The sequence below is a fragment of the Trichogramma pretiosum genome, unplaced genomic scaffold (assembly GCF_000599845.2).
Source record: "Trichogramma pretiosum strain Unisexual culture from Peru unplaced genomic scaffold, Tpre_2.0 scaffold7, whole genome shotgun sequence".
Taxonomy (NCBI): Eukaryota; Metazoa; Arthropoda; class Insecta; order Hymenoptera; family Trichogrammatidae; genus Trichogramma; species Trichogramma pretiosum.
The window spans coordinates 2,464,592-2,487,702 of NW_019641639.1; the positions used below are offsets into that span (position 1 = coordinate 2,464,592).

General features: G+C 43.5%; 1 protein-coding gene across 2 annotated transcripts; it reads left to right on the top strand.

Moving 5' to 3' along the window:
* Positions 1–230: 230 nt before the first annotated feature.
* Positions 231–23,059, top strand: LOC106648664. Of its 2 annotated transcripts, none has more exons than XM_014365733.2 (7): positions 231–365; positions 16,240–16,506; positions 19,144–19,333; positions 20,756–20,890; positions 20,982–21,620; positions 21,746–21,935; positions 22,159–23,059. In XM_014365733.2, exons 1-7 carry the CDS (start codon positions 325–327, stop codon positions 22,326–22,328), a joined length of 1,632 nt encoding a protein of 543 aa, XP_014221219.1. In that variant the 5' UTR covers positions 231–324; the 3' UTR covers positions 22,329–23,059. The 2 variants fall into 2 exon arrangements, with proteins under 2 accessions (XP_014221219.1, XP_014221218.1); XM_014365732.2 differs by lacking the exon at positions 231–365 and adding an exon at positions 13,688–13,995.
* The last annotated feature ends 52 nt before the right edge of the window (positions 23,060–23,111 follow it).

Genomic DNA, 23,111 nt, shown 5'->3' on the forward strand with positions numbered 1-23,111 from the left:
TTGGCTCTCGGACAAAACTGCTCGCATCCGCACTTTTTATATCGACCCCCTTTTTCTTCCTTATATAAAAGCTCGCAAGCTCATTCATTCTTTTTTCCTCCCTCGTTCTTTCTAGATACATAGATTACGCTGAAGTGGAATCGTATCGAGCCATAACACTAACCCCAAAAGTCAGAAGAGCAGTGGTGGTGTGTGCTCTCGAAGCCAAAGCACATTCGAGGAGTTCAGCAGCAGCAGCCAGTAGACGCCAAAGAGAATTTTGGCGCAGCAGCGCATCATCGATCGCGGAGAGTGCACAACACAATAATAATAATAATAATAATAATGGCTACCACGAGACGTTTGGACAGGCCCACGACTCCACGGTAAGTTTATATTCATCAATCTCAATCACGAGGAAAGCTTTTGTTTAGCGCGGCGCATAATGGACACACGACGCAATTTACCGAATCAGCTGCGAACCATTCACGACATTAGCTGGAAAATAAAAACGATAAGCAATTGTTGTCGTTCGGGAGTTTAAACGGCGCAGATTAGACGCTATCTTTACGCTAAATTTTACGATTATAACTTAATCTCCTCGCTCGCTCTCTTCTCGCGATGTAATTTTGCTGTAATGGTTTCATGCGTATGACTCCGGTAATTGCCCTCTCGACTCTCTCTCTCTCTCTCTCTCTCTCTTAATGTACAACAAACTCGAGGAATTTTATAATACGTTATGTACGTATACGCGCTCGCGCGTCATTGTTGAGAGATTTTATTATTACATATTATGTGCAGGCGCGCAGGAGCCGCGCTGAGGCCTTCTTAATCTGCTCTTGGATCAACATTAATATATTAAATAACGAGCGCGTCTGGTGTTATATACGGTCGCTTTTTTACTGTTACGAACAAAGCCCAACTAGAGTTTTGTTACTGTTGCGCTTTGAAAATTTTTCCGTTCGATAAACGCTTTAATATATATTCGGCTCTGTATAAGTACGCGTCTCTTTCTTTCTCTTTCTGTTTACGAGTGTAAACAATAGAATTCGTACTTTATACTCGATAAAGATCTTCCTCTTTCTTTTCTTTGGGCGACGAAAAAAAAATGACACACGTCGTGCTCTAAAAATTCATAAGAGAGATGGGCGTTTTACATCAAAGACAACGAGTAAAAAATCTGCCCGGCCAGCACATTTATGGTTAATTGCTTTTTATGATGCATAAAGTGGATGGCATGCGTTTGCTCGTCGTGTATAGCAGTCCCAGACAATAGACCGCCGAGATGCACGAGGCCGGGACGGAACTCTCAACCCCGTGCTTCGAGTTCTTCTTCTTCTTTTTTTTCTTTCTTTTTTTTTTGTCGTCGTTGTCAATTTTTGTTACGTCGAACGACAAAAAACAAGCGAAGTCTCGCTCGAATGGCACACACGACGACGACGACGTTAATAGCGCCTTTTTTCGAGCGCAGAGACGGAAAGAGAAAAAAAATTGAAAAAAAAAAGGAAAACATGGCTGGAAATTACGCAATTGCTCGGTTGTATACACGTTCGAATCGTTATACACGCTCGTTTCGCGGGTCGCGAGCACGAAATTTTTGTGCCGTTTTATCGTATTGTTTGAGTTATGACATTGGGCGCAAACGTTCCTTTTCCGCTAGCGGATTTTTCCTCCGACAAAAAAGTCGAACTTTATACATAAATATATTCGTTTTAACCGACGTTACATGATGCCGATTGTGTGTGTTCGGAGGCTCCTATTTAACTTTTGCGCGAATTCGCGCCGAACCTGGTAATTCCCGATCTAATGAGCAGCTTTTAACTTGCCTCAGCTCTCTCTCGCGGGCCGAAGTATCGAATTATACTCGCACGCAAACTTTATATTTGCGTTTGTGCGCGCGGATTCGCGATTACAATTATCCATTCGTAGAGTCGGCTATTTTTAGGATAATTACCTTGATTTATGACATAAGGCATGTGCATCGCAGTCACGCGGAATGAAAAAAGCCAAAGATACGTCGATCTTTTTTTATTGTACACGTGTCTTTCCTCCGTGGGCACTCGTCAATTTCGTTTCCAGCGAAATTCGACTCAAATTAGACTCAAAGGCATCGAAGGTTTAGCGGGTGCTAAAAATATCCTTTCGCAAAAAAGATTGACGATGATGCACTATGGAGTATAAGCCAAGCCCACCAATCGCTTTGAGTATATTAAATCATTGATTTTCGACGATCTCAATATCGAGATCGTTATAAAATTTGCGAGCTTTCTGGCTAACATCCGACACAGATACCGCAGCTCTGCGATACAAGTAGACTATGAAGAATCTCTGCGTGTCAGAGTGAAAAGAAAAATTACGTGCCTTCGGAATATTTATGCCAGTTTCATAATTTTCATACTAATTAAGCTTTCTTTGAATAAATTTCACTCGTTGTGGCGAGTGCAGCGCAATTATAGTTTATCCTCGATCGAGGATCTATCGAATACCAAAAAAAAAAGGTATTACCTCGTTAAGGCGAATTTGTATATGCACGAGATCGCTGTTAAACGTCTAAATTTTGCAGAAAATTCGTATCCTAATATAATTCATAGCCTTTTCATTTACGCCCCGAACCTCGCCTACTTCTACGACCCATTACTCAAATGTTGCGATCGAGCTGAACGCGCACGTAACGATCATCGTTGTATGTATGCACTTGCCGCCCGCAAGAAGAGATTGCGTTCGCCGTACTATACACCTTGGAGGCAGGCAGGCAACGCACACATATACCTCTTTACTGCCTCTGCGCACACAGTTTTATGGTCTCGAGTTATGCGCGCAGGTTGAAAATGATTTAGAGGATGCGTTAATGTGCGGCGACGGTAAAAATGTATACGTATACGTGAAAGCCATTATTCGTCCTTGAATCGCGAAAAAAAGACGACAATCGGTATGAATCTAATTCGATATATATGTTGAGATTCCGAGGCCAGGGTGCAGGTGCTTGATAAATGATGTGTGAGGAGCGCGTGTTCGGCTTAATGACTATTTATTGAGAGAGAACTTATATCTAATTACATGGCTATTTAAACTATTTACAAATTATTTGCTCCCCGCTCTCGCCTCAGCTGAGGCGGCTCGGCGGGGCGACCTGCGTGTAGCGCGCGCCTCTGGCGCGGCAGCTACAGCCACTCCCTTCCCAGTGAGCAAGTTCTGGTTTCTTGTGAACGAAACTTTTTGTCGAGGTCGGCGGGATGCTGAGGTGGAGACGAGGTCCTCTGCAGGTTGTTCTGCTGGTACTGCTGCGTCCTGTAGAGGCTGCTCTGCTGGAACCACTGCGTCCTGGTGCTCCAGGTAGGCAGGCTTGAGCTGGTCGGTTGATACGACCTTGGCTTCTCCGTCGATCTCGATGTTGTAGGTGCGCTCGTTGATGCGGTTGATGATTCGATGCGGTCCCGAGTAAGGCGGCTCCAATGGCTTCCGAATGCGGTCGATCCTTTTGAAAACGTGCGTGCATGATGGTAGATCCTTGTACACGAACGGTTTCTTTGATGAGTGGCGTGAATCGACAATCCGGCTCGGTGAAACGACCAAGTTTTGATTTGTTGTGTCGACTGACCTTCGACGTTTGGCATGCTGTACAGCACTTGGCCCAGGCAGAGACTTGTTTACGCATGCCTGGCCAGACGTACTTCTCAGCTACCGTGCGAGCGGTCGTCCTTATGCCTGGGTGGGAGAGATTGTGTAGTACCTCGAAAGCTTGGCGGCGAAGTCGTTCTGGTAGGTATGGGCGCACGACTCCGTGGGCGACATCGCACAAAACGTCGAAACCGTTCAAGACGATGCGTTGGAGATCCAAGCTGCTGTTCTGGAGGTTTCGTAGCTCGTCGTCGTTGGCTTGTGCTTCTGCGATGGAGCTCGGCGTAAGCACGCTGGGCATCGAAATCGTTGAGACTTCAACGTTCGAAATTTGATCGTCTTGGTGCCTCGAAGGTGTCTCGTTGTTGTTGCAGACCTCGTTGTCCTGTGCTNTGTTGAGATTCCGAGGCCAGGGTGCAGGTGCTTGATAAATGATGTGTGAGGAGCGCGTGTTCGGCTTAATGACTATTTATTGAGAGAGAACTTATATCTAATTACATGGCTATTTAAACTATTTACAAATTATTTGCTCCCCGCTCTCGCCTCAGCTGAGGCGGCTCGGCGGGGCGACCTGCGTGTAGCGCGCGCCTCTGGCGCGGCAGCTACATATATATTTCGATGTATTAAAATGAAGTAACGATCTGTGTGTATGCGCTTCCGCGTGAGACGGGACTATCGATCTTGTGCCGTGCCGTGTTTTGTTTTTTCCTCTCTTCTGTCTGTCGCGCTCCGCTTGTTTTTACACACGGCAAGATGATGATGTATACAATAGATGCATACATCACCCGCGCGAGTCTTCGTCACGCCACTATATACATTGCGCTTTTGCTCTCGCGATTATAACGAGTAATTATTTCTGTGTGCGCGCAGTGTAGACACGTGCATCAGAAGCACGATGATGAAAAATGCAACGAATGTAAACTCGAGGCTAGAAAGTTTTGGATAAATGGAGCGCATCGTCTGCTACCGCGTGCATCAATTACATCTAAATCAAATCTAATTTCTAAGTGTAATTTTATTTTTTATCGATATTCGTATGTAGAAGCGGTCATCTCGAAGTACCAATGATTCATCCGCGATCGGGGCACACGCTTTTACGTATATCAAATTCTATATCTGCTCGGAAGAACGACCTACAAACTCTCTTTGTACACACGCTCGATTCATTGAAAAGCGGAGCCGCTGCAGCGAAATAAATTTCTACAGCTGCGCTGTCGATATATAGATGCGCGCCTTTTTTCTATAGAAAATATACGCAGAATAGCCACCGCTCGCGCCACGAGATCGGAAAACGACGATACATAATGGCCATAGCACACATATGCTTATAAAGAGCGCATCCGATCGAACGCGTATATAGAAGTCGCCATTGTGCCGAGAAAATTTTACGCACAAACACACAAGCTTATACATATACACATTGGTCGTGTAGAAGGGAATTTATGTATATATTTTTCTTGAAAAGAACTGTGTGTAACGCTCGCCGTGCGGAGATGAACGAAGCGCACACATAGCCACGTATAGTCGAGGTCGTTGACTCGATCGTCGGAGCGCCATAGCTATACACTTGTCGTCTGCGGCTTGTCATCATTTCACATTATTATTACTTGGGTGTGTATTTGTTTGTATTTAAATAAAACGATTTATAATTCGATCGTAACGTGTGTTGCAATTTTACTATTTACGCGCGTCAATCACGCGATTGGATCGCGGCACGCGACTCGGTGTGGCTTTTTAAAAATAAAAACATACACGCGAGATGATGGACTATTTTACAACGGGGGTCGCGGGTTCCGTGTATTATTGAACGACATTTTTCTACGCGCGTCAAGCAAATTAGCTCTCATTAAAATAACTCGGAGCTTCTCCGAGGCGTAAGTACATGCGCGACGACGTGTCGACGCGTCAACGCGTTGAAAAAATGTGGATAGGCGTCGAGGGAGGAGGAGCTGCGATTACTGTTGTAAACATTTTCATTTTCGATTTTTCATTTGGCTAGTGTGAAACTAAAACACACAAGAGAACATCGTTAAAAAGAAACCTTGAATCGAAATTTTCGTTGAAGATTAATGAATCAGTGCTGATTTAATTTTTTACGTAAAGTGCAAAAAATGCGTGAAAATGCAACGACATAAATTATTTTTAACTACGTACTGAAATTTAAACATTTTGATTGTAATTTCTATGAATTGCATAAAAATCCAATCATAGTTATAAAGTTAGCATACACCACTAGATGGCGAGTACCTTTATAACTGTAAATCTGCAAGTGCCAAAGTCTTTTGACTTATTTTTAATTATTCAACTAAGAACGAGGTTTTAACAGATATCGCACCTTATTATATTGGTTTCATGTCGTTGACTAATTTGATCCTCACTCGCACGAGCACTATAATATAACATAATTGAAAAAGCTTAAATTCAGTACAGTTTTAATTGTAAAATCAGACATTAAAATCAAAGTAACCCTGACGCTGATTTAATGTAAGGTATTTTTACATAAAATTATCGTTGAAAATTAAATGATCACTTCTCAAATTTTTTAACATGAATTATTTTCGATGCCAACAAAGAACAAAAGTTATTTGTTCTATATTCACACTTGAACATTTTTCATTGGAAATTAAAGTTTTAATTCAGATTTGTTATTTTAACTGCTCAGTGAGAGATCGTGACAAACCATCACGATTGAACCCGGCGTTAGATGGCTACTAAGAAAGTCACCGCTAGATGGCGAGTACTTGAATATCTGTAAATCTGCAAGCGGCAACGTGAAAATAATCGTATAAGTCTAAGCATGGGGTTTAAAAATGTGAAAATGGTTACAATTATTGCAGTGACTGATGAAGAAGTAACAAGGAATTTTTTCAGTTTCTCTAGGCAGACTATCCGGTGGTTTTCTTATATTATTTCAATTTAACATTGTCCAACGAATTATGTTAATATTTTCTTAATTGGATCCATGTCTCTATGATGTTGTTCTGTTTACATCGTATAAGTCTAAGCAAGATTTTGATAAACTTAGAAGTTTGTTGTACAGATCATAATTTTGACTATGCTTGGTGGATGCTTTATATATTGTGGGCACATCGCGCGTCTCGCCTCGTCCTGCCGCACAGACGTCCGAAGACATTGCGTCATTGTATTTTCGCGCTGTACGATTACAGGCGTGTAGCACACGATTTACACGATTCATAAACGCGACGACGATGTGCATATACAAATGATGTAAGATTTTTCGTGCCTCGTGCGTATACATCGCCTAGGCTGATAACGTAATAATAATAATAAAATTCGCCTTTGTATAGGAGCTGCAACGGTCGTTATTACGTATATAAATATCGTATCTCGAACTAGGCATCTTGAATATTATCATATACAGTCGTAATACTCGATTCCCTTCGTGCACATTTCATTGTAATAATACGCGTATATATGTATAGTCGCTGCCGCTGCACATGTGACGCGTTAAAGTCATTTCGTCGTCGCGCGTATCCAGTGACCCGCGAGCCAATAAAAGGTCGCACGCGCCTCGCGGCGGCAGGCGCACAATGAAGCCAAGTGTATTATATTATTATTATTACATATCGATGCAACTGCGCGCGGCCTATACATAATGTCTTACGTAACTCGGCTTCGTACGTATATATCAAATTTATATCGTATGCGATCCGAAGGTTTGTTTACAATTTTGCACCCGAGAGATCGATCGGCCATGTATACACGCGTGCGTATTTTATCGTACACGCGTTACATAGACCCGATACCGATCTCTTTCTCTCGCGAATCTATATTTTGTCTCGTGCGTGTAGTGTATAGGAAAATCGATCGGCGATATTTACGCATCCTTTTGGGCATCCATATGATATAGGAACGAGTATAAGCGACATAAAACAATCGAGCGAACGAGACTTTCCACGGCGGGTACGTCACATTGTCTTCTTTATATACTTATCTCGAAACTGCGATCTTTTCCAATAAATATACATCCTTTAATAAGTCGGTGTTCGTACGTATACAATACGAGAACGGAATATACCATACATTTGTTGGGTAAATTGATTTTCGGACAATTCGGGTAATGCTGTTGTTGTCCATGTGGTCTAGATCAAATTTTTCATACATTTTGAATAAATTGTTGATTACCGATGTATTCCCGAATTGTGTGTAATGGTGACTCATATTGTAGATTGCAGTCTTTGATTGTAAGGTTAATTTACCTTCTTCGTTAAATGTGGATTCTGCTTTGAAATTACTGTTAGTTACATATTGTGCAAAAAGTACCAAGTTGAACGATTGTCTGAAAAGAATGACTCTTTCAAGCGTCCACCGCTAGATGGCGAGTACTTAAATATCTGTAAATCTACTAGTGCCAAAGTCAAAATCATCGTTTAAGTCTATTTTCTTAATTGGATCCATGTCTCACAATGGTCTTCTGTTTGCAGCGTAATGTGTACTAACTATTGGCCAATAAAATGTTCGAACACCAATACTTATCACAAAACTGCGATCTTTTCCAATAAATATACATCTTTTAATACGTTGGTGTTCGTACGTATACAATACGAGAATGGGATATACTATATATTTGCTGGTAAATTGATTTTCGGGCAATTCGCCGCCAAGATAGAGAAGAGATATATTTTATTGTATGCACGGATTATAGCGGCGCCAATATCATACTCGAGAGCTTTCTTTCGAGCTTATAATATGTATCTACGCTGGAATTTTTGGCAGCCGCGTACACGCGTGCGTTCAAAAAATTACGCGCTCCGCTCGCGTACGTATATGTGTGTGTGAGAGTCTTGCGGCACGAATATATGATAAGCGTAATTATGCGTGGCGTGGCGCGCGTAATTTCGTACATTGCATCGACGCATTAAGCTTGGATGTTTCAGCGTAGCCTCGTTGTGTTCCGGCTTTCATCGAGTGTATATTACTACAAGAGGCCCCCCTCCTGCTTCATTAATATAGACAATTTCGCAAACTTTCACACCTTGATAGGCGCCGAAGCACATATATGAGTCATTTCACGTCAAGTCTCCTAGCGCGGTGCCCGAGCGGCATTATTAATCGAAATTGCTCAATTTGTAACTCGCCAGAAAAGCACCTAAATGCACCCAGAAAAAATATGTGCCATATGATTTTGATAGGAAATTTCCTCAGCTTTCCGATGGTAGGGTCAGATTTTCCGAAATTTTCACTTTTCCCCGGAAAAACTTGACATAAACTTTCAAACTCAAATATCTCAAAAACGGCATTTTTAAGATTTTTTTAAATAGTGCCAATCGAAAGCTGAGAAAATTTCCTATCGATATGCAAGTTTTCAGAGAGTACTTTTGATAATTATTCAATGGAATACAGCGACGAACGTGTAAAAACGTGACATTTCGGCCCGTGCGGCAGCTGTTCCCGCGCGCAGTACCCCGCGCGGCGCAAAATCTCACGTTTTTACACGTTCGTCGCTGTATTTCATTGAATAATTATCAAAAGTACTCTCTGAAAACTTGCATATCGATAGGAAATTTTCTCAGCTTTCGATTGGCACTATTTAAAAAAATCTTAAAAATGCCGTTTTTGAGATATTTGAGTTTGAAAGTTTATGTCAAGTTTTTCCGGGGAAAATGGAAAATTTTGGAAAATCTGACCTCATCATCGGAAAGCTGAGGAGATTTCCTATCAAAATCATATGGCACATATTTTTTCTGGGTGCATTTAGGTGCTTTTCTGGCGAGTTACAAATTGAGCAATATCGATTAATAATGCCGCACGGGCGCCGCGCTAGGAGACTTGACGTGAAATGACTCATATGTATATTGTATCGGTAGCTCTCCACTGCTATTATTAATATATTATATATACTATAAGGTGCAGAGACGCGCCGCAAGAGCTCGAAGCAACGCATACAGAATCTGGTCAGTTGAACTAACGGTACACTCGTCTCTCTCTCTCTCTCTCTCTCTTTCTGTATTGGTTTTTTGCACAGTATTATACCCGCGTATACATGGTTTGTTCCAACGGTGCGCGCGCGGACATGCAGGAATTTTTTTTAAGACTCGAATTTGACGAATTGTTAGAAAAATTGTCATCTGTAGAGAAGACTCGCAATGCCATTTAATGAATGCGATACTGAAGACATTTCGGATAGTTTTATGTATATAACCGCTCTCTTAGTATAGAGATCAACCCATGTAAATTGATAACAAAAACAGTACAGAAGATTGTGGATTCATTCTTCAGCTATGAAGCTCGAGCCTCTGGTCGGCTCCGGACACCTGTATATAAAGCTTCACTATGTATCGACGGAATCAACCATATATCATCGCGTATACGGTACGCGGCAGCTATTATTTGATGTGCACGCGTACACACACACACACGAATGCAGCTAGCCAGATCTATGCGCACTGCTGCTCGCGTTGCGCATTATAAAAAATAATAACAACAACAACGGCAACAACAACAATGGCATAATGAGGCTCGTGGCGCGTGTCACGTGACGCTCGTGCGCACCCGCCAAAGAGAGAGAGAAATGCGAGTGGCCGCGGAGCACACGCTCGAGAGCACCCGCGAGCTCGCGCACACGCAATATTACAATTATTATAACAGCGCGAGATTCGAGTGCTCAGCAGAGTTCCTCCGTTAATACATCATGTATACACAAGGCAGTTCTTCATAGCTGCGATGACGAGTCGATGGGCTGTTTTATGTACCATCGAGACGTACGCGTGTGTTTTCAAGTTCATTATCAATAATATAAATATAGCGGCCGGCTCCACCAGCACGTGATATCGCCTTTATAATACGCATTCGAGTGTGAGTCGAATTATTTTATTGCTTCGTTGATTTCAATCGCCGATCACGAGGAGATGCTCTCGAGGTATCGAAGCATTAATGAGGCATCGAACGGAGAGAAAATTAAATAGTTTTCTTTTTCTTTTTTTTTCGTTCAAGCACTCCATCGCGGCAATGAATAGTATTAATTATTTCTATTGCGATTATCGATGAATTCTGCTATCGTCTCTCTCTTTCTCATACACACGCGCACATACGCCTCTTGACTTCTTGTTCCTCGGGTATTCCATCGCGTATTATCAATTATAACGAATCGAAATTCGTCCGCGAGTACTTCCTTCCCACCTCTTCTTAACCTTTTAACGCGTGCGTCGCTGGGTCTTTTAAATTTAATCGACCGCAATAATAGCCGCCGCACTGCACCGTACACTTTATGCGTCAAATTCGCTTTCGCGCACAAGACGAAGATGCGCTATGCAACGCGTGTGGGTATATATATAGGCTCGAGCTATTTGCGCGCGAGAAAGTCGCGATGATCAAGATGCACTTACACGCGCGCAGGCACGCATGTATAAACATCGAACGCGAAGAGAAGTAGCTGCCGTGCACCGCTGCAGCACGCGCGAGGACGCCGACCTCTGCGCGCACGATTCTCTTCGGTAAAAGGAAAAAGAGCAAGAGAGAAAAAAAAATGATTCTTCGGACTATGCGCTGCATCGGTGCGCGCCGGAATAGAAGCGTCTGCGGCTCTCGCATTTTAGGAATCCCCTTTCTGCTCGCCGTCGTCGTCGTCGTCGTTGAATCGAGTGTGCATACGCGTCGTGCGTCGTGCAGCAGTACGGTCGGCGAACTTTTGGAATCCACCGCACACATGTGCACTGTAATTGCGAGCTGTGGAACACGTGTGCGGTGGGCTTTTTCTTCCCGGCGTCGGTTCGGGTGCACTTTTTGCATTATCTGCGCGTAAAAATCGTTGGAATTCATATTTATATGTTACAGGCACAAGAGAAATGCCTATGATTTTAGGTCATAACCGAAATTCCGTTAAAATTATGGAAAATTCCTAAACAATTTAGGCAATACCCGAAATGACTGAAAATTTTTAGGCAAAACAAGCAATGCCTAACCGATTTTTGGCATTTTCGTGTAGCCCCTAGAACACGTCAGTTGGTCGTGATATTATCGACATAAACACTACTATACGTAGTACTTCTGTTACCGCAAGTAACCAGCCAACGCGGACGGATCACGGCCCTGCACTCGCGGTGCAAGAAATTCACGAACGTTGCCGTGGTAAAAACGTTCCTCGATGTCTGCGACGAAAAAAAACCGGGGCTGGCGTAGCGGCTGGTCAACGCCAGGGATAAGTCGGGCAACGCACCGTTGCACTTTGTCATGATCTACGGAAACCCACCCTTGGTCGAGCTGCTGCTGAGAAGAGGCCCCGATCCGAACTCGACCAACGCGGAAGGAGTGACTCTTCTGCATGTCATAGCAAGTTCCTTTTACGTGACAGCCTGTGACAGTTTGAAGAAGTTGTTCGAGATCAGCGCGGAATTACATTGGCCGTTGCGGGTCGACGCCCGAGACCAGCTGGGCCGAACGCCGCTACATTGCGCCGTGGTGTCATTGTTGCCCGACAACGTCGACGTGTTCCTGGATCGTGGCGTCGATCTGTCCAGCTTCGTTTTTCCCGACGAGAGTCACTTTCCCGAGAATTTAAGGTGTGCATCGCTCGTTGCAAAAGTGAACGAGGCGCCCGAACTTCTTGCCATAGTCCAGCGTCTGGAGAAAGGAGCATACGAGCTGGATCGAAGCGACGCCCTGAAGATCATGAAAACATTCGTCAAGCACGACCTGTTCTATAGGCCGGCGAATTTCACGGAGCGTTGCCACGACTACGAGGAGTTCGTGGCCAAAGAGCCGAGTTTGACGCTCGACGATCTGCTTCTATCGTCGCCCAGCGAGCTGGGATTCACTGTAAAGGAATACTACGGAGCTCGAGACCTATAAAAAATTGTACGAATTCGATAGAACGTCGAGGAAATTTTTCTACAGCTGGGCGCTGGAGCCTTTTATGGAGCTGATACGATATCGGCTGCCGATTCTTTGCTGCGATATGATCATCGACGAACTGACCAACGAGGATTTGTGTAACGTTTGTCTCGCGACTGCGGGACCAAATTAGCGAATTACTTTTCATACGAATAAAACAAATGAACAAGTTAAAAAATTGAGTTTCGATTATTATTCTATCGACAATTTGAAGCATCTTGAAATTCCTTAGCTGTGTCAACCCATCGATCGCATATTCAAAAATAATATTTAAACAATTATTATTCTGTGGCTTGTAGCTATGTTTTCGCGTCTTGGGGGATCGATATTTTATAGAGAGCCTTCCGTTGATGCATGACGAAAATTTCAGCCACCCCGCGGTGAACGAAAAAATTATCGTCATTTACTTAGAAATTCAAACTTCGAGCTTTCATGGAACGTGGCTGATTTTTTGATCGACTGTTCTCGCCGAATACAAGTCCGAATCTCCGCTGCGCGGCAAACGTCGAAATAGTACCTTGGACAAAAAGAGGATGTACAAATTTCGTCGGGTATGGGACGGTCGAGAAGGAACCGATAAATTCGGAACCCGTTGCTCATATAATAACGTTGGATTATGTCCTGTACCTATTACCTAGCGCGCGCATAACGTAGGTGCATATATAGCACGTTCGATCCGATCGACGTTATAAAATAAAGTAAGAAAGAAAGACTCGCGAGGGCTGCATATATCTGTGTAAAATAAAGGGGGCTTTACCTTCGGTGCGCGCTTAATACCCGCAGCTCACGCACCCACGCGCTGCTTAATATGCACTATAAGGGATGGGGTCGCTCACACACATACACACAGTCAGAGGCGTAACCCAAAAGAGTTGCTGCACGCGTATATGCGCATGTGTATAGTTGCGCACATAACGGGCTAATTGGCTGCATATGTGTACGTAGAGCTCTGCGGCTCGCGCTCGACTTGGTTCGTGCGTTGCATTGTATATATTATATATACTTATACGAGCTGAAAGGGACGTAGTGCGCGCGCGAGGGGCTCTCTCTGAGCGCGCTCGGTCGGCTATATATGTACAGAAAATATAGTTTCTGCCGTATAGTCTGCGCCTCCGACGCCGCCGCCGCCGCCGCCGCCGTATACCACTATATATACTGTCTGCACGAGTATATAGTATATACATCGGCGTAAAGTCTTTTCCGCCTCAGTTCACGACGCGAAGCGCGCGAGCGCGGACGCGCCGCTGGCTCAAAAAACATTATATGTAAAATGCACGATTAACGCGAGCAGTCACCGATGTATATTACTACGTTTGTTCTACGTCTCCGTGTACCTAGTGTACGATAGATACACACATTTGTGGAGTGTGCCTCGTGTTTGTGTTTGTGTGTGTACTCGTGTATGTGTGCGACGTTTGTGTGTTAATGTGTCGTTACGACAAAGTTGTGTATTGAAGTTTACCATTGTAATATACAACAACTCATACATACTATCATGGCGATGAAGAGCGGCTCGTCTTGCGGTGGCTCCAGCGTCGAACTCAACATGTGAGTTTATGTACTTTGACAAACCGAAAACAATAATCGATTGCGTATACAGGGCCACCGACACGATCCACTCGTTACTCAGAGAGCCTGTAATATCTTAATTCGCAAGTAGCGGGATCTCGATCGAGCGCGCGTCAAAGTGACAGCTATGATATAAGAAGCGATCGGGACAAACGTCAAACAGTATAACTCGGCGCTCGTTTCAAAAAAGGCTCTCGAAACGCAGCTAATGAATTTCCTCGCCGCCCCGATATGTATTTAAATTATTCGAAACTCGTTAAAGCCTAGCTGCTGCGCCTCTCCTATAGGCACATGCATGCATGTATGGCATACTCGCTCGGTGTGCAGTGCGTTACAATAAACGCGAGATATATTCTATCAGATAATTTTAGAAAGGAAACCTTATAATGAAAGTAAAGTGAAGGTGTATATGCATGTATACATGTACACACACACACACACACACACACACACACACACACACACACATGCATACGTTGAAAATGCAGACCTTTGTTATACACGACTCAGCTACTCGGAGCCGATGCTGAAACCTATATATGTATTACAGTACTTGCTGATTTCACTGTAGACGCCGACGCCGTTGTTGTTGTTGTTGTTGTTGTTGTTTCTGCCGCTATTGCCTCTATATTGCCGTTCGATAATGGCATTTCTTAGTATCGGTATATATTGTGTCTATATATATTTATGTGTACATCTATGCTCCAGGAGCAGTAAAATATATACAAGGCGCGCACCAGCTGAGCCTTGTATATAAACTCAGCCGCGTGCACTCTATGCGCGATTGTAATGAACCGTCTTCGAGGCAGAATAAGAGGAGGGGGTTTTATTTATTTTTATAACGATTTATCCGAGATAATCTTTTAACTGTAAATCGCCTTTTTTACGCTCGTTCTAATACAGCTCGGTTCTGTTTTGCCTCTTCGTGCATTACTATTATATGGTCGTTGATACGTTTTTCGTACAACGACGCAGAAAAGGAGCAAAAATTTGCACACATCCATGTTACAAAAGAATACGTATATATGTGAGTAAGTAACTCAACGACGCGTGGAGTATATTACGCGCCGTTCTAAGGCTAGTAGCTTCGCTTCCAAGTTTCGTAGGAGAAGAAAAAAAAGGAGAGAGAGAAACGAAGCCTGCCGTCTATAATATTCTCGACGAAGCGATGCTCGCTCTACTAGAACGAAAAAAACACGTATTACGCGTATGTGCTATATGTTATGGACGTATTATTACACTGTACGAGTAAACTTACACATGTCAACGACGCTGCGCTTTTTTTCGTCTTATAGTTTCGCGAATTTTCGTTACATTCGTTATCGTTATTTCGCAAAACTGGGTAGTAACGCGCGCATAATGGGCCATACTATACAGTAAACTAATCCGGCAATTGCAAAACTCAACTCATGCGTGCGCGTGTACAAGTATACAACAAACTGCGACAGGCGAGGTGAAATTAATAGGACCAGCAGCGGTGCGCATGTAGTGCCCGTCACACGATACATGCGTCGTCGTCGCGCACGAACGAGATTTTCTCGTTGTGTAAATGATTTTGATTTTTTCTCTCTTTTTTTTTGCGCGCGCGGGAAAGGCCTTGATTGATCGCTCGTTGGATTTGACTAATAGACGCACGGGATTACAACGACGATAAAAAAAATGGAAAAAACTTCATCTTATAAAGTGCGCTCCACGCACGCGTACAACGTTTTATGTACCGTTACTATATGTACTGGACATCGATTCGCGCGCGCCCAAGTTTAGTTTCATTTTTTTTGCACGCGCGCATGCAAATTCGCAGATGGAAAAGCGAAGCCGCGGTAAATTAAAGTCCGCGAGCGCGACAGGCGATAAACTTTTGTCGGTCGGTCTCTGAACAATGACCAGGTAAATTCGAATTTTTTTTTCTGTTACTCGGCTTCGGGAGCATTATATGTTATATATAGTGACGTCGTTATCGGATATCTTGTACTTACGCACAAAGCATACATTATCGTTTACGTATGCGCGAAACCGCGTCTCAGTTAATGGCCAATGAATTCATTAAATGGCTCTTATCAGCTCGTGTGCAACGAAAAATGTTTATATGGCTCTTATGCAATTCCCAATGCACGCATGACGCGCGCACCAATGTCGCGTATTTTATAATTCATATGCTTATCGTAATTGCTATTTTAATTTAATTTAATTAATTGAAATCTTCTTCTCGTGTTTTGCCCGCAGATCACCGAGGGTCGGCGGTCCGCTGTCGCAGTCCCTGTCCATGATACCGCCGACGATGCACGGCCACGACTTCAATCAGCCGCTCTCCAGGGTGGTGATGGTCCGCAAGACCGACCAGCGCACCTTCAGCAAGGGCCGCAAGGCGCCGGACGGCGAGCCGCTGCTCGAGACCGTGACGCGCGAGACCGTCGAGCTGTTCAGCGGCGGCCGCGCCGAGAGGAAGTACACTTCCGAGACTCGCGACATCGTTACGCCCAAGTCGAGCAGGTGAGTGTGTCTCGTGAATGTCAATTGTATTCGATCGTATATATAGAAGAGCCCACCTTGTGGAATGCGAATTATGTGACCCCGCTGCAATTTTGACCGAAATTAGCTCGACATTTTTTTGTTCTTTATTTTTTTTTGTTCAGTATAGTTTTGTTCTTTATAATCCTATAGTCTTTATTTAACTGCAATTACAATTTGTCAAAAGTATATATTTGCCCTATGTGTAGTACACCCACACTCAACATTAATCGAGAAGTTAGTGGTACGAAAAAAAAGGTCGTCGGCTTCGTTGACGAGATTTCGCCCGCAAGGTATATTATTATAAAAAAATAAGCAAAACACAGCAAGGCAGCAAAAAATTTTCCATCATCTCAACGATCACCGTTTCGATATATATGTATTATTACACTTTTATATAGTTGACATTTCTACGAGCCTAATAAGCAACAAAAAAAAAAGTATGAAAGTCGATTGATGAAAATTTTAATTTAAAAAAAGAAAGCGCAGCGGCGGTATAACAGTTACCGTATCTGCGACGAAAGTCACAAATGCGAAAGTGTGAACAACAAACTTTTGTCGTCCCAAGAAAGTGTATCGATCGTCTATTTAGTTTTTTGTACTTACCTGCTGTGTGTATGTGTCTGTGTTACACCGAATAATGTACACAACATTGACGTCGGCGGTGCACTTTTAAGCCCGCGGGACTAAAGAGAAACAGTTTGCTGGTGTTTGTACCCGTATAAACTTTTCCTCCTTCGTCTTTCATACTTTTATAAAAAAAAAAACACGACGCGTGCAGCAAAACGATCAGCGTCAAATTTATTATTTTCACTTTTCTCATGGTCGTACTACGAGTAAACACATACACACAGACATTCAGCCGAGTAAAAGTCATTCAATTTCAGTTACAGCATTAAATGTATAACACATACTTACCGCATAACTCAGCCATTTATATCGTACATTACACTCGTGTATATAGCAGAGGCCGAGTGTCGACGACAATTGGCATCTTTGCGCTTACGATTTCGTGCAGAAATAAAAAAAAATTTTTTTTCATTTCGTGTACACAGAAACATATACGAAGGATTCGATACGACAAGAGGTGGAAAAGGATATGGCGTGTCTTTACATGCACATCCGATTTTTTGCTTTTGGGTTGAAGAAAAAAAAAGCCGCAAAACGATCAGTGATCGCGGTCGAGAAAGTGTGTGTACAATAGTGGCTTTTTTTTCTCACGCGTTACACGTCTATACGTACACCTATCGGCTATCGTTCGATTGTAAAAATAGTAGCCGTCATTGCTTCGCGAGACTCGTTCGCTGTCCGCGCGTGTGCGCGTGTCATTATTAATAGAAAAAATTGACCCTGTTATGTAGACGTATTTGTTGCACACATTGGTTGTTGACTGATAGGTCATTCCGAACGCAGTAAATATTGTACAACGATCTCAAGGTTGGGAAGCAAAAAAAAGAAATAATAATAATTACACAAGCCTAACCGAAAACTCACACCTCGCGATAATAATGGTATTACAAGCCTTTTATACTTCGGGAAGTAGCGGGAATAATTGTATGTAATTTTCGGTGAGACGCTTAAAATTACGAGATATGACGCTCTCCGTGTATAGCCCACTTAACGCACGTAATGAGAAGCAGCAACAGCAGAAGAAGAAGAAGAAGAAGAGGAGGAAAAAAAGGAGCTCCGCCGTGAGGATGCGTAATTTTTTGCGTGAGATTATTATTATGCAGCTGTAGCACGCGTGTACGTAGCTCTCTTGAGTATACATACGTACTTACGACAATAACAAAAAAACGTGTAAAACCTTTCAAGTGAATTTAATCTCAATAAGTAGCTATTAATTCCTCGTTCGCATGATAATGTATTACCCAGGCCTTGGCATGTTTACAATTCTCTCGGCTACTGTGCTGCGCTAGACAGCATCGCGGGCAAATCGACACAATTGAAATTACCACGATAAACACATATAGAATAAATTTTACAAAAAAAAAAAAAAATTCCACGTTGACTATTTGTTAAGGATACAACCGATCGACGCGATAAACTTGTAAAGTAGTCGCGATTTTTTGCGCGCCGCCGCACACTTTTGCCTCGCGATGGACGTGTTCTCCTTCTTGTATTTTACATTTTTATTTTTATTTTTTTATCGCATAACTAATTAGCCGATCCGCGGAAAGAGAGAGAGAGCGAAAAACCACAGCGTCGACGCTCGCGCGTGGTTCAAGCTCTATTCCGATGTATACACAATATGTATAAGGAAGCGACCGGTCTCTCGTTCGTTTTTAGAGCCTCGAAGGGATATATTCTCATTCTGCTTTTATCGGACTTTTACTTCGACCAAGAAACAATTGAGCGCGGCGGACCGCTACAACAGCACTTATTCTCTCATTCATTCATCAGCGGTAGATTTTTATTGCCCGATTCCCTCATCATTTTTACTACTATCTACTACTATGCCTGTAATATGTTTAATAGATCGCTTCGATTTTTACTATATATAGCTAAAAAGACAAAATTAACCTGCGACTTAATTTTCAGTAGCTCCGTACAAAAAAAAGAAATCTCGATCGCATACGTAAAATTATAGAATTGATCGACTTCTGTTTTCTCGCGCAGGTCAAGGGCCGAGTCGGTGAGATCCAAGTCTCCGCTGACGGCGTCGCCTGCATCGCCGGGTCCGCTGTCGAGCAGCTCGATCCACGGCAGCTTCCACAGCAGCCTCGGCAGCGATGGCATGTCGTGCAGCAGCGCGAGGTCTTCCTCGGCGTCGCCGGACTCCGCCAGATACTCCAGCACGTCGAATCAGGTAATTATAATAAAGAAAAAAATTTGCGACTAATATCGTCTAAAGGAAAGCTCGGACAATAAACATAATAGGCTTTTGTTGGGATACGCTGGGTGCACGTGCGCGTGAACAATGCATCGTGTCATCGGGTCTGTTTCTCTTTCTCTGGACCCCCCTTTTTGTTTTTACCGTTGCGGCTGCTGCTACTGGCCGAAAGAAAGGCATATAGCGTGCGCTGCTTTTTTTCTCCGTAACGCTGAATCGCCGACATCGATGAACTGCATTTGATGCAAAAGTCATTGACTCGGTGTCTCGCCGCGCGACGTGCTAAGCCGTGAAAATGCGGGAGACGGCGTCGATGCAAGCCAAACTACGTGTATATATTTTGTTATTTATTTATAAAAAAAGTGATGGACTGAAAATGCAAGCTGTTCAGTTCCAGCTATTCAGTTTCTGTAGACGGTCATTGAAAATCATTATGAAATCATCAATCATGAAAACTACCTGACTGCACAGTTGAATGAACCACTAGAATCCATCTTTCTCACTTGAAATTTCGTCAAAGACTAATCTCTCTTAGCGAACTACGCGGGATAACTGGCGAAGATCACTTGCTACTGCACAGAGCCCCGCCGCTGCTCGTTCTGTTGTTTACGGTCGCACAGGGCATGCATGACCTCATCGTGTGCGGTGCTCGGCACACGCGATGTTTTGCCATGCACGCCACGATAGCGCATGGGCCTCGCGTAGACGAAGTTTTTCAAAATATTAGCGAGCGAAACTCTGTTCTGTATGGTCTTTGTCAGTAGTTTCGTGAAAGTTTAAATTTAATTTAATATTTACAAATCATGTTGAGAATTTTACGACATTATCAATATAATGTGCTATTATATATTTCATATCTACAAATCAATAACATGCTTTTTCTGTTCTATAAATTATTATGGAACTATGAAATAGTAAAAAGCTGAGAAAGAGCTATGCCCGATAAAACCACATTTTTTTCAAAATCTAGCATACCCTATGATTGTATAAACACTTAGTTTTTGAGATTGCTTTGTGATACACAAGTCATAAAAATGAGTAATTTTTATGTTTCAAAATGATAAAATCGAACGAGAAGGCTGTACTTGACTCTATCTTTATGTTGTTATAATCTTACCGAGTAAATTTATTTTCATAACCTTCATTAACGTACGACACACAATTTCGCCAATAAAAATAATCAAACGTCAACGAGTAAATTCGAGAGTAGACGAAATTTTCGAGTCTTTGGAGTATGTAGCTCGAACGACGATATGGGAAACAACAAATCATCCGATGGGTCTGTCTTACCCCCGCAAAAATCTATTACCACGCGAAAGGATAAACAAATAACCCCGAGCTAACCTAATTTATAGTTATTTCGACTTATTTTTATCCAACTGCCTATCTATGTTGTAGATCACCAAGACTGAAGTACGTAAACCATGTGTGCGCAGATCGGGTCCGTCCAAGGAGTTCGTCGAGGCCTGCCTCGAGGCGCACAACCACTACAGGTCGCGCCACGGCGTGCCCCCGCTGCGTCTCAACAAGCAGGTAATAATTAAAGAGTCGAGTAAAAAAAAACCTTCAACGATACGAAGAAGAAGATATCTAACGATATTTTGCTTGTTTTTTTTTGTATTAGCTGTGCAAGGCTAGTCAAGAGTGGGCCAACTCGCTGGCGACGCGGGGCCGTCTCGAGCATCGGGCCAACGTCGACTACGGCGAGAATCTCTTCTGCGTCTGGAGCTCGAATCCGAAAACGGTGATAAACGGCGACGAGCCGGTGCACGAGTGGTACGCCGAGGAGCAGCAGCACGCCTACGGCAAGGAGCCCACCACCCTCAAGACGGGCCACTTCACCCAGGTCGTCTGGCGCGACAGCCTCGAGCTGGGCGTCGGGATGGCGCGCAATCGCAACGGCGAGGTCTACGTCGTGGCCAATTACAATCCGGCGGGCAATTATCTCGGCAGCTTCACGGAGAACGTCGTGCCGCCCCTGCATCGGCACAGCAACGGCGACGACTATCAGCATCATCATCACGAGCGGACGTCGTCGTCGTCGATGTCGGGCGCGTCGTCGCCGCAGCCCGGCAAGAGCGGCAGCAGCAACGGCAGTTCGCAGCCCAACAGTCCGGAGCCGCAGCCGCAGCAGCAGCTGCATAAACCGGTATTGGACGAGAAGTCGTGGGAGCTCGAAGCTCTCAAGGTGCACAACGAGTATCGGAGAAGGCACAGGGTGCCCGAGCTGAGATTGAACGCAGATCTCACAGCCGCTGCCAAGGTAAGAAGAGCGAACGAACGAACGAAACGTGAATTTCACGCCTCGCCGAGCGCGCGCCAAATATATATATTTAATCTTTGTCTCTCTTCCTTTTTTTGTGTCTCGTGCGTCGTCGTCGTACGTAGCAATGGGCGTGCACCTTGCTAAATACGAACAAACTCGTGCCGCAGTCGTCGTCGCCTTACGGCGAGAACATTTACTCGATGCAGTGCTCGGACCCGAAGCTTATCGTATCGCCGCGCGAAGTCATCTCCAAATGGTACGCCGAGAGGAAGGAGCACAAGTTCGGCACCGAGCCGAGAATCATGAACACATGTGAGTCTCTTTGTCAGTATGCAAATTATCTCTAATTACTCGATTATTTAAATGAACTAATAAAAATTATGCGCCGCTCGCGCGCACAACGGAACAAAAAAAAACCCCCCGCCTCGACGATATCATCTTGTCTGAACCCTTGACCTTGTGTGCACGTAAATCCCTCTTGTCCAACTTGCAGCGAAGCTAACTGTGTTTTTTGTGCATCGTGCGCATTTTTCAGGTCACTTCACGCAGATAGTGTGGCGCGGCACGCGCGAGATGGGCATGGCGATGGCGAAGCGCGACGGTACCTGCGTCGTGGTCGCCTGCTATCATCCGCGCGGCAACATAGTCGGCCAGTTCAGCGCCAACGTGCCCAAGGCCCAGCTGCCGGCCGCGAGAACTGCATGACCAGCGGACAAGTCGCGGCTGCTGCAGAAACCCGCCCCACCGGCGGCGGCAGCAGCCCCGACAGACAACGATTCTGCCACCTGCAGTAACTCGCAAAAGCAGCAGCAGCAGAGTACCAATGAGGATGGCGCAGTAGTTGGCAAAGGCGAGAACGACTCGCCCAAGACCGAGTGAATTTACCTTTTATAGATAATAATTTAAACGTCACAATGGCCAAAATAAATTTACATTTGTTATAAATGATAAGAGAGAGCGAATTAAGCAAGATCGTTTGAATTTTATTCAGGTTTTGCTTGACAAAACAACAACTACGTGTAATTCGTTTTACTATTAATTACTTTGCAAAAATAATTGATGATGAAGCGAGTCTCTTTTTTTGTAAATAATCGATGAATCTTAAGAAGAGCGTGTTAATGTAAGATAACAAAAAAAAAGTAATGATGTAAGATTATTACCGTACATTCCCGTGTACGCGCGTGGCTGCGAGTGCAATTGTAAATTAAAATACTGGAGAAAAAGAAAACAAATTTCGAGATACAAAACTAATACGCTAGTTCATTAGTATTAATTCGTATTTTAATACACTTTACAACTTTAAATATTATTTATTTAATGAATTATTGAATTATATTGAATTATTCAAACGAGCAATGAAATTATTAAAGCAAAACAATTCGACATTTACGTTGACATTAAAGAAAAAAAAAATATACCAAAATTATTTTCGTGAACATAATCATGTGTTTGTATTTATTTATCCAACCCAATAATTGAAACGCTGAT

Excerpts from the sequence above, each read along its gene's own strand:
- LOC106648664 (XM_014365732.2), top strand. The coding sequence starts at position 13,943 with ATGGCGATGAAGAGCGGCTCGTCTTGCGGTGGCTCCAGCGTCGAACTC. Across the intron at positions 13,996-16,239 it reads TCCAGCGTCGAACTCAACAT|ATCACCGAGGGTCGGCGGTC; the intron begins GTGAGTTTATGT and ends TTTTGCCCGCAG. Across the intron at positions 20,891-20,981 it reads CGCTGCGTCTCAACAAGCAG|CTGTGCAAGGCTAGTCAAGA; the intron begins GTAATAATTAAA and ends TTTTTGTATTAG.